The 12,460-nt window shown below is 32.7% G+C and overlaps 1 protein-coding gene across 1 annotated transcript in view; it reads right to left on the minus strand.

The window, feature by feature from the left end:
- Positions 1-12,460, minus strand: part of LOC106648176 (potassium voltage-gated channel subfamily H member 6) — a 54,702-nt gene that overhangs the window by 22,130 nt on the left and 20,112 nt on the right. Inside the window, exons 7-8 of the mRNA XM_023458643.1 lie at positions 10,229-10,349; positions 2,137-2,446 (exon numbers count right to left, since the gene is read on the minus strand). Coding sequence (XP_023314411.1) covers positions 2,137-2,446; positions 10,229-10,349 — 431 coding nt within the window. The remainder of the gene's footprint in view (positions 1-2,136; positions 2,447-10,228; positions 10,350-12,460) is intronic.

The raw sequence follows: 12,460 nt of genomic DNA on the forward strand, positions 1-12,460 counted from the left end.
TCGATCATTTCTCCATTGTTATTTGTTAAACTAGTTAATAAAAATTATGTTGTTACGAGGCATAACTCATAAGCAATATTTTTATTATCTTTGCTGCTGCTTACAAATAAGTGTAGAGAAAATCTATCCCAGTGGGCCAGAATTAGTTATTAACATTTCAATTGTTAAAACCGTTATAACTAAGAAACTATAATAGATATCAAAAAATGAGTATTTGTTTCCCTTATAAAAATTTCCTATAGGATCTCGCGAAATTCCTACAGGAGTCCTATAGGATTCCAGTAAGAATTTCGCGGGATCCTATAGGAAATTTTTATAAGGGTTTGCTTAACGATAAAACGAAGAGATTAATTTTTTTAAAATAACAATGTTTTGATAATATTATTCGAACGTATAAAGAAAATAGGCTCGTTTCTGTAAGATTTCACTGGAATATAGTCCAAGCGCTTCGACAACAAAAAGTGCTTGATAATTGCGTTCTCCGTGAACCTAAATTCCTGTCACCATCATCGTGAACTTTTTCCAAGTTAACTGTTGACTATGAAGTAAAGACACTATAGTGTGATACCAATACAAAACCATAGTTGATCACCAATTCAGTACCAAATTTTTTCAGCGTATGTCAATAAAAAAATATGTAAAATTGAATAAGGATCGGACTACTAGTTCCGGAGATTAACTGTCCACCAAGCAAAAAAATATCATTTCGAGATAAACGCGTTCAAAGTCCCGGGCTAGCCAGTGGGTCAAGTAATTTATAAGTCTACTTGTTAATTAATGTAATTATTTCCTTATAGCTAGTACTATGTAGATTTTTCTCTCTTACTAGCTATTAGTTTAAATGTAATTTTGATAATGTCCATCGACCACTGAACACTCAACGGGAAAATTTTGATTGTACAGATCCAACGAAAAGGCAGGTCGGTTCATTAGGGTCGATCTATCATTTCTATCGATATCCCGCCGGATTATTATTAGTATTCCTAGTTGAAAAAAATTGCGTGGATGTCAACGTGGATTATCCACGCTGATTGCATGTGGATCATACAGGGATTCCTCGAGGATCGGACATTGATTCCACGTGGATCGAACATGGATCATATAAAGAGTTCACGTACGTAAGCCTCGTGGATATTCGATTATCCACGAGGTTTTTTGTGGTGAAATCCTCGTGGATTTTGATTGAAAAAAAATTGTCAATGGATTTTTTTTTAATTAAGAATTGTCTGTAATTTTTGAAATTATTTATTTAATAATTTAGATTATTTTTAAGATTTATATAGGATTAATTTACTTGTATACTTTAGAGAAGTGAAAAGCTCCCCTTGACTTGAGCTTGAACCGAAGATCTGTCGGTTACAAGTCCAGCTCCCTACCACTTGAGCTATTCATTGATTATATACGAGCCATCGAAGCAGTTATATTAATGAGAAGTGTGTATGCATTTTTTTAAGTTCTTTTAATATCTTATTATGTTTATAGTACCACAATAGAAAAACTAGTTTTACAATATAATCACAATTTTAAAATCTTGCTTTCGCTCTTTCTGGAGTAATACGTGCATGGGTACTAGGTTAGGATCCGGACTCGGCGATGACTTTCCTCGGGTAGTCGTGATTTTTTTATGATCGCGATCGTACCCGAAGAAAGTCATCGCAAAGTTCAGTTCTGACCTGGAGTCAAAAATAGGCTACCCGGATGATATTCTCACACGAAAATTTCAACTTCCTGAAGACGATTTGGCACGATTTTCACCTGATAATTTACCTGACTTTTCACCTGATTTTTTCCACCAGGGTTATTCAATTATCCTCGCGCATCAGTTGAAAATCCGTGACGATTCACTGACGAGACCTCGCGGATCCTTCGAGCGTTCTCGCGAAGAAGGCTGAAATCCACGAGGATTGAACAAAAAAATAACGTGGATCTGTGGAAAATCCGCGGTGATTGCATTTTTTTCAGATCATGATCGATCCACGTGGAATCCCTGTACGATCCACGTGGATATCCATGCAAATATTCTCAACTGGGTTGTATTATTATAATTATTATAATTATTATAATTATTATAATTATTATTATTATTTTAATTATTATTTTTACTATTATTGTTATTATTATCAGATATTTTTTTACCTTAAGCAACCTGGGCTAGCACCGTCGAAAGCATGGCAATTATTTAAAAGATTTCTATTTAAATGAAGGCAAATATCAGCTTGTAAACATTCAGGAAATCCTTTTAGAACATTATTCATGTCTATTCCATTTGTGTATGTCCATGCATGTTGAAAATATTCTTCTAACCTTTGCCGTAAGGGATTTGGAATTTGGTGAAATTTAATGAATTCTCTCACTCGAAGCATTTGCGTATGATATCTTGCGGTGCCACTGTAAAGTCTTTGAATTATAGCGGATACATTCCCAAAAATACTAGCGTACATTAGTGCTGGAAATCATGATTGAAAATTGTACATTAAAAGAAATCGATTAATTTTTATCATTAATATAGCCCTTTCTATCAGAAAGAGCTTATTTAAGAGTTTTAAACTCAAAAAAGGCTCAAAAAATCGAAAATTCGTAATTTTATGAATGAAAGTGGATTTGGACTACATTATTAGTGAAATCATTAGATTTGACGTAAAAAATCCTACACTTCTACACATTTTAAATTTCACCCAGTATTTTTTTGTTCACTTGAAACTGCTGAACTGCTGAACAGAGGATTTTTTGCTTTTTACGCAAAAATATCAAAAAAGTCAATTTTTTCAATGAAAATGAAGTCGTAGGGCTAAAATGACAACAGCATTTTTACTCTCATAACAGAGTTTGAAATCCATTGAATTTTGGATCCATTGAATTTTTGCTCGTGTTTAGGACCACAGTATTAAACTTCAAAAAACTATCGACACTTATTCCCAACCCTTTTCCAAGATTTTAAACTAGGCTTTTTTTCTTAAAACCTCGAGCTTTAATAATCGTCATCACATCAAGGTGATTTCGAAAATTTTTGCAAAAGTGAACCACTATATAATATAATAGTATCGAACGCTTTCAACACAAATATTTTACTGTATTATTAATTAGTCATTGGTCTTTTTTCAGCATCATCTTTTCTAGTTAATAATTTTTATGGTGAACCATGATTTTGAAATTACATAAAAAGTTCGTCTGATTTTGATTTAATGTAACATCAAGTATTCTGTCAATATTCCACTCAAAGCTTTGAGTAGGTTTATTTTCAGTCTTCTCTAATGACTCAAACTTCTTTATAATTAACAAACATCGGGTCTGCACGATGATGGGCTGTACTTTTTCACCTTATAATACAAACTAGCGACGTACCTCGCGCGCTGACGCTCGCTCAGTTTTTTAGAGTTTTGTAAGAATTTTCAAGAAAACAAGAAATATAAAACAAGTTTTTACAAATTGCTGTTGAAGATAGAATTTTGTATAAGAAAGAATTTCCCGATAAATGTTCGCATAACATTATTCAAAAAATCCTGGAATATACATGGGTCAATAATACTTTTTAAATTTTCGTCCGAACCTATGTCATTGATCTTTTCGCACTTTTGGTATATAATAGTAAATGGTAAAAAGGTCTCACAACCAAAATTTTAGACCCCCTCCCTTCCTAACCCCCACTCCCGCTATAAACATCAATTTTTGATTTATATTTATTCGGAAGCCCTGAAGCAATTAAAAAGTCTGAAAAAATTCATGATGGTACTTTTCCACAATCCAAACAATATTGAATTTTTTCAGATTTTTTGAGTGCTGTAGGCCATAGATAAAATCATTGAAAATTTTAAAAGTCCAGGATGCAATAACCAATCTGAAATTTTTTTTTGTTTTTTATTTCATTGAAAATAGTAACCTCAAATTTTTTTCAGATTTTTTCGGGTTTTTGAATGCAATTTTTGAAGCCATAAACTCTTTTATGCCGAAAATAGTTTTTTTAGGGTGATATGAAGCCTTAAAAAATCTGGAAAATTTCATCCTCATTTCTTTTTGTTGGGAAAATGGTGGTTAATTAAATATATTTAGTTTTAACAAAACAATAATTTAATAAATATATAAAAAAAACAATGATTACAACAACCCGAGTGTGACCACAGTGCCGGTCTCTGTACGAATCGGAGCACCCGACACCCAGCTGGCAAGCAAAGGTGCCGCGCGCACGCCATCCCCACTCACTCACCATCACTCACACACATGCGTATAACACATATAGGCATCTACTCAGTGTGAAAGTACAATATTCCTAACACTTTTATCAAAATATATAACCATGCGTTTTTTCAGATTTTTCAATTAAAGGTGATAGCGTCTAGAGCTGACAAACGCTATTTTTAACAAAAAAAAGTTCTTGGCACCCAGAGGCTTCGGTAAAAAGATTTAAAAATACTCTTTCTGAATTCATTGTCAAATTTTAATAAAATTTGATCTGTCCATTTTTTGATTGAAGCCTCCTAGCTCAATCTAGAACATTAAATAGATCAATAACCAGTTTACTATCCCTTCATGTCTTCAGAAATGTCTCCAGAATTTCGCATTAATCTTTGTTCTCTCGCTACGCTCGTGCGCTAATCTCACTCTGCGTTACCAAAAAATGCGACTCATCCCACCGAAAAGCATGCCATAAATGTGAACTTATGCCACCCAGTGCTATAATTGTACTTTACGATACAAGTGCCATAAGTAACACTTTTTGGCATGGTGTAGTTTAGGGCCCGAGCGAAGCGAGCCCGAATAGCTGGACCGAAAAGTGTCCCCATGGCACGAATATCGTACAACATTTCATTGCACTGTGCTAAGTTTACATTTATGCCCCCCTTTTCGAGTCATGAGTTGCACTTTCTGGTACCACAGAGTGAGGTTAGCACACGAGCGCAGCGAGTGTGATAGGCGTGACGCGGTGTCAGAATGTGCGACTCATACCACCCAAAAGCGTGCCTTAAATGTGAATTTAAGACACGCAGTGCTATAAAATAATAAATTAGTAAAATACGCCGACGAGTAAACTACGCCGTTCCAAAAAGTGTTAATTACGGCACTTGTATCGTATAATTATTTAATGACCCTGCATCTTAGAAAAGTCATGAGAAAAAACTTTCTACCTTCTCGTATTGAAATGAAAATGACGTCACGCATAAGTGCGAGTTACTGTAAATGTATATACTTAAAATCAAATTTATTCAATTGAACTTTTTTTTATTCGAATATATTTTTTTAGTTAAATTAAAGGGACTCTTTCGGTACAAATCTTTGTGCGGTGAGCGTTCAGTAAGCTAATATATTGAGTTGTATACGATATGTGTGCAATGCACAGTTGCGTTAGTGCAACAGACGACATTGCCCACTTGCTGTCATTTTGTTGTAAACCGCTTTTTTACTTTAAAGAGAATAATGTCGATTTTTTTCAAACTTTAAACACTGTTTTGTTATATTGGCTTTTCTGCAAATCCTGTATCCTGCGATAATTGGAAAAATTAATTTTTTTTTGTTAACAGAATATGAATCCTTATTCTCGGTTGGACATTAGCATAATGTTATTACTCAGGATACTTTCAGATAATAACTCAAGATTTTGTAGCGGTATAAATAAACATACCATTAGATTCTGCATATCCTAATCTATCAAATATGACATGTCTCATATCTGGAATTTTTCGTCATGAAAGAGTCCCATAGAGCTGATAGTAAGTTTTTTATTTTATTATTTTACGTATTTGAGACACACATATTTTATAGCATCAAAGTGCCATGCGCTAAAGTGACTAGCTTGCACGCAATCTAGCGTCGCAGATCGTCTCAGCCGTTATGACCATTGATGTTGCAATGAAGTGCAAGCCAGCTCAAACGGTTCACTCTGAAAGTTATGAGAAGTGAGATGCATTTTTGAAAAACACAAAATGACAAAAAAAGCAAAAGTAGAAAAAATTTAACTCGTAAGTTATACGGAAAACGCTCAATAAAAGAGCTGTATTTAAGTGAGAAATCAAAACTTTGGAGTTAAATCTTTTCGATTTTAATCCGCTTTTAACCAAGAGACCCTAAATTGAATTTCCGAATGAACTAACACCGTTAACTTTTAGTATACGCCGCCGAATCCAGAGCTCTAAACTGATCCAAAAGAGTGATCATGGGAAAAGAATATGATCGTCGTGGAAAAGTGTTTTATAAGAACGTTTCTTTATTATTTTAAAAACAATTCATTTGTATTTTAAAAACAGTTGCATCGATTTTTTAAATTTGAACCTGATTTAAATGATAAAAATCCCATAAGATATGATATTTACACATTAATCTAACAATGATTTTATTCTAAAATAACACGTTGAATTAGAATTCTAAATTAGGTTCTCTTAGTTAAAAATGGGTTAAGGTATCTATAAACCGTCAAGTAGTGGTAAATTTTAAGTTGTTTGAGAACACTATAACTTTTTCGTCTAAAGTATTTAATGGTGAAGAGACATACTTTTTGAAGACGCGATTTTGTGCTCCCAATTTATCAATATTCGAAAAACGTGCCGATTTGATTAGTTTTCTATACTAAATAGAGAATTTGAAATCTCGAGGATGATTTATCTAATTCTGTCCAAACTAAAACTAATAGTGTAAATTGAGAAAACTTAAATCCTGAGTGCAACCGGGATTTCTCAACTTATGCTGATAAGTGCTAAACTACTTTTTCTACTGAAGTTTTGCCAAATCATATTTGTGTACGTTACAGTAATGTTATATTGATTCAGCCTATCACCTTACAACTAGAGCTAAAGTTTTACCGAAGAATTGAATAAAATGAAAAACAAAAAATGTTTGACTGATTTCAAATTTTTATTGAAAGAAGGTAAAACATCTTTTATTAATAAAGAGACTAGAACAGGGCCTGAGCCCAATTGAATAAGCACTTCTTTCTGTGGATCATGTTATTGTCGTCGATGTCTACGTGCACCGACAGTTGCACAAGTGTTCTGCTGTCTCTCTTGCTTCTCCCTGAACAAGTGTAGCTGCAAGAAAATTGTGTTGAAAACAGATCTAATACAGACACGGCGTAGAACAGTAGTAAAATTAACAAGTAATCCAAGGATTAAATAAAATTGTCTATTTACTCACGAAGTATTCTCAAGTGTTTTCTAATTATTAATATATGCTGGTCTTTAACCTTTCTGCTACAGAGGCTATTCACTAGTCGGGGAAATAAAGAAATGCACTATCGATTTTCGGTGGAGTAAAAGGGATTTGAATGCAGGACGTGTATTCGATTCTTTATGAGCTCTGGAAACGTTGTGAACTAATCTAACCATGAAGTAACCCCAAGTTGCATTTTCGTATCCAAAACAATGCATAAAAAACTATTTTTCGTATAAAACCGAGTTGTCCAGTAAATATGCAAAAGCATGTACTTTTTACGTTAAGCGTAACAATAAAATAAATGAATAAATAAAATAGTCGAAAGACTATATGATAAAATTACATGCAAATCACGTTCGTGTGATAAAGATTATTTGACAACATTGGATGATGTCTATTTGTTAAATTATAATGTTGCACGATAAAATAATAAAGTCTGAAAGTTCACATCTGATAACGTTTAGTTCATGGTCTCGCGAAACAATAGTTAAGAAAGGTGTAAATAAGCGAATATTAAAATATCCGAGATTTTGTACATGTGTAATCAACGGATTTAGATGATAAAGGGGTGATTGACCCGATACCAAGAACTGTCGCTTGTCATCACGTGCAATATGATTTAGTTGTACGTGGGGCCGATCTTAGGGTATATGAGGAGAGCCCATGAAGGCCTCTGGGAGATTCATCTATCACCTTATCTTAAACCCCCCTGAGTACTTGATTTTATTCTTTTTTTAGGTATAATCTGGCATATCATTCTAGAAATAGACGTTAACCGGAGTGGTCAACAGGTACTCGCCAGGCTCTCACTGACCTTATATTCGTATTCAGCAACCACAATAGCCCCCGAGTTACAACTTTGAGCAAATTTTTACAATTATTTGACAACCCTTGAAAAAATTTCCTGTAGGATCCCGCAAAATTCCTACAGGAGTCCTATAGGATTCCAGTAGAAATTTCGTGGATCCTACATGAAATTTTTATAAGGGAAGTTTCACAATTTTTATAATGGTTTTATATGAAATTCAGATTTTTTATGAAAATGCCATAACAAATTTAATGCACGAAACCGCATTCAAATCCATCCTATTTCGCCGAAAATCGATAGTAAAGTCTATTTTTGTATTCATTCCGTTCATCTACACTGTACGATTGGATTAAACAATAAAACTTGGCGATAATTAATACGGAGATTTAAATTACACATTTTTTCACAAATGGCTTCTCTATTTTAGCATTTTTCCCCCACGATATAAAATTGAACTTGGTGACCCTTATAAATATTTCCTATAGGATTTCGCGAAATTCCTACAAGATCCTATAGGATTTCTTATAGGAAATTTTTATAAGGGGATAAATCGTTTACGAGAAAAAAATTATTGAAGTTGCGAATTTTCATGTTGGATTGACGTAACCTCTTTTCGTTCGCTAGATATAAACAAGAGTAAGTGCAAGTAAGTGAATTACGAAAGATTTTGGCAAATACGCTTTTTTGTGGCCCATAATGATTCTGCTGTTATATTTGAAGGGGGTATAGTAAAGTTTTTATTACTTTCGCGTGAATTTGAGATAATTTACTAAAGATCCGTTAAAAATAAGCTAATAAAGCTGAAGTGCATGCTGAAGAAAAACACTTATTACTTGGACTATAGACTTTGGATAACGTAAAACATCAAAACAAAAATTACCATGGGCCACAAAAAAGTACGTTTACCAAAGACTTTCATTTACTTTCAATTCTTTTGTTTATATTCTTTTGTTTATATCTTGCAAGTGGTAAAAGGATATGCCAATCTGATATGAAAGTTCGCTACATTAATAACTTTTTTCTCCGGCTCATTCGTAAGAGTTATATCCATTAAGACTTTTGTTCAGGAGGTCGATATCTATAAGTGAAAAAATTTTCATTGCATTTGATTGAGTCCCTTTTTTTCTGGGATCTTTTAATTTTATTAGAAAATCATTCAAAAAGCTTTATATTGTTTATTCCATTCAGTTTCTTAGGTAAGAATTGGATTTGAAACTCACCTAAGATCTGACCCAAAATCTCACGTGGGAACTAAAAGAACATTCCTGTGTTAAATCCTGTAAAATTGATGTCACATAAATACGTACGAATTAAATGTTAATATTCAAATTTTTTGTTTTTGATATAAAATTATGTTTTTACAAATCCTTTTATATTAGAAAATATGTCACTTATATCTTTAATTATTTAAATTAGTCCAGGTACATCTATAATGACTATCATGATTCTAAAATCCTGAGTCCCTAATTTAAACCCGTGGGGTCTCGGAAGCTTTGTAACAGCATTTTTTTCTACTGGCCTTTTTCAAAATTCTGTTCCAATTAAGCAGAATAAAAAATAAAACAAAACGTTTAGGACCTTAAGGATGAAAATTGGTTCAAAATTCAATTAACGTTCAAGCAGAATATGACTTGGGAATGACAAATTGTTATAAATGAATCTTTGACTAATTTAAAAAATTAATGGTTTGAAAGAAATATTCTCTGATTTAAAAGGACTTGTAAAAACATAACTTTACATCAAAATGTACAAAAATTCAACATTAATATTTAATTTTCATGTTTTTCAATTTACAGGAATAAGCGCTGGTGTGTCCTCTTAAGTAAAACGTTTTAATAGAGAAATGTCTAAATAACTATTGAATTCTATAAAGAGAGTAGTCTCTAATTGAACATTGATATAAAGTCAAAAAAACAAAAAGATATTAAAACAGTCATTAAAAAATCAAATTGTAAGAGCTAAGTAAATAAAAGCTAAGTTGAAAAAATTTCTTCATTTCCATGCATAAAATTCATACAGAATCTGCTAGATTAAATATGAAATCGATATCGATCTTACATTGAATCTACGTTGATAAAATGTCGACGGATATTTTGAAGTTAACTCCGCAGATAGATAATTTGCGTGATTTTATTTTACGTGGTTTTATGCATGGAGGTCGATGTAATTTTTTCTACAGTGAGAAACTTGTCTTACAATATTAAAGAAGTTTTTAAGACATCGTCTTAAACATAAAAAAATGAAATTCTAAGTTGATAAAATATTAAATAAAAATCTACTTACATCCCATTAACATTACAAATATTGTAAAAATTTTTTCTGTATCAGTGTTAGGAGCAACATTACCAAATCCTACTGACGTAAGGCTGCTAAATGTAAAATACAAAGCTGTAATATAACGACTCTGAAAAAAAAATGCATTGTGAAACAAAAATGAGATAAAATTGAATTATATTTTTTTATAATTTGATTTTAATTTATTTATATTATGTATCAAGAAATATATCAGAAAGAAAAATATTTTTCAGGACATTTAATATACTTCTACAAGTTTTCTGTAATCTAAACTCATTGACTCGGGATTACTACAAGAGATGTAGACTCTTGCCATTGGACAGTTGTTCATTTCTTATTGCAGGACACCTCAGAAAAATAAATTACAAGATCCTCACTTTCACGAAGGTGGTTGTTGGTTGGCCAAACCAACCAAGTTTTTGGGATGATGATAAAATCATGATTTAACATTTTTTTTCATTTTCACCCTAAAAAAGAGAATAAAAAGCAGAATAACAACAGAAAATGAAAATTCAACTTTGGGCCCCTGTAGATATGCATGAGGGATGAACCTAGAGGGTTGAAATTTTCAGGATTTTCGTTCATAAATAAACTCTTCAAAAGTACATACTTATAACTTTTAATTCATTTTTTGAGGGGGGCAATTGACGTGTTGTACCCTCGTAGATAAAATGCTGATTTGTCAGTAAAAACCTGAAAAATCGAATCAATAACTTCAGAAAAATACTTATGTATCCTCGCAGATTTATACAATCAAAATTGCAGTAAATATGTAAACAACAATTTATTCGAATAATGAAGAAATATGACTTAAAAGTGACAGTATTCGTTCACTATAACGAGCCGTAAGTAAGCTGAAATCATTAATAACTCCTGTAACGGAATTGCAGGATACACCTAAGTGTAGTAGCGTCACCCAAACGTAGATATGGGCATCGGTCAGTACTTGCATGATTTTCATACGTTCCAGCTGAAGAGCGAAGATGTGATGAGTTTATTAATTATTTTTGTATTTCGACTCGTGTCACTAGCCTGCGGTCCGTAAGACAGTTTTTAGACTAAAAAACTGTTTGAAGGCGCTGCTGTATGTAGTAGGGTGGAGCGAAAAAACCCTTTTGACACCGAACGCTTTCTAATAGCAATAGAACGTTAGTATAACTCAAAAAAAGAGAAAAGCCGCGAGGTAGGCGCATACAAATGATATCTTCAGTTAGCGCATGAAGCTCGAAGTTTGAATTTCGTAAAAACAATATAATCATGCTTCAGAAATAAATCACAGCAAAATCTCTCGGCGTCGAATTGACCGATCAGGCTGAAAGTTTCAGGGCTTGTTTTACATGTGAACACGAGTTTCTCTGTAAAATTTTAGTCCTCTAGGTGCCTTAGAAACAAAGATATAGTCATAGGAAGGTTGAAAAACGACGTTACATTAATTTTTTTTTGTGCTACTTCTATCTTTGTACACCTGTACGTTGCGTAATTTTTCTGCTATTGAGACGAACGAGTAACGAATTTTTTCGTCTATTAAAGACGTTTTCAACCGTATAAGTTTGTATAGGGGTTTTTAAATTTTTACTGACAATATAAAACATCTAAACTTTTGTGTCGCGATCGAAACTACATTTGTTATTATTTTTTCGGTTTGTTAAGAGTTACACATGCTAGACTAACTTGAATTACCTTTAATTTGGTGCATATAAAAAGTTTTACTGAAAATTCAGTAAAACTTCAAACAGCTGTATCTTTCGTTCTAGAGGACTTAAAAACTTTTTACATACACCAAATTAAAGGTAATTTTATGCTCTTTAAGACCATATAACTATCATTGAGGTTCAAGTTAGTCTAGCATGTGTAACTTAACAAACCGAAAAAATAATAACAAATGTAGTTTCGATCGCGACACAAAAATTCAGATGTTTTATATTGTCAGTAAAAATTTAAAAACCACTATATAAACTTATACGGTTGAAAACGTCTTTAAAAGACGAAAAAATTCGTTACTCGTTCGTCTCAATAGCAGAAAAATTACGCAACGTACAGGTGTACAAGGATAGAAATAGCACAAAAAAAATTAATGTAACGTCGTTTTTTAACCTTCCTGTGACTATATCTTTGTTTCTAAGGCACCTAGAGGACTAAAATTTTACAGAGAAACTCATGTTCACATGTAAAACAATCCCTGAAACTTTCAGCCCGATCGGTCAATTCGACGCCGAGAGA

The sequence above is a fragment of the Trichogramma pretiosum genome, unplaced genomic scaffold (genome assembly GCF_000599845.2).
Source record: "Trichogramma pretiosum strain Unisexual culture from Peru unplaced genomic scaffold, Tpre_2.0 scaffold24, whole genome shotgun sequence".
NCBI lineage: Eukaryota > Metazoa > Arthropoda > Insecta > Hymenoptera > Trichogrammatidae > Trichogramma > Trichogramma pretiosum.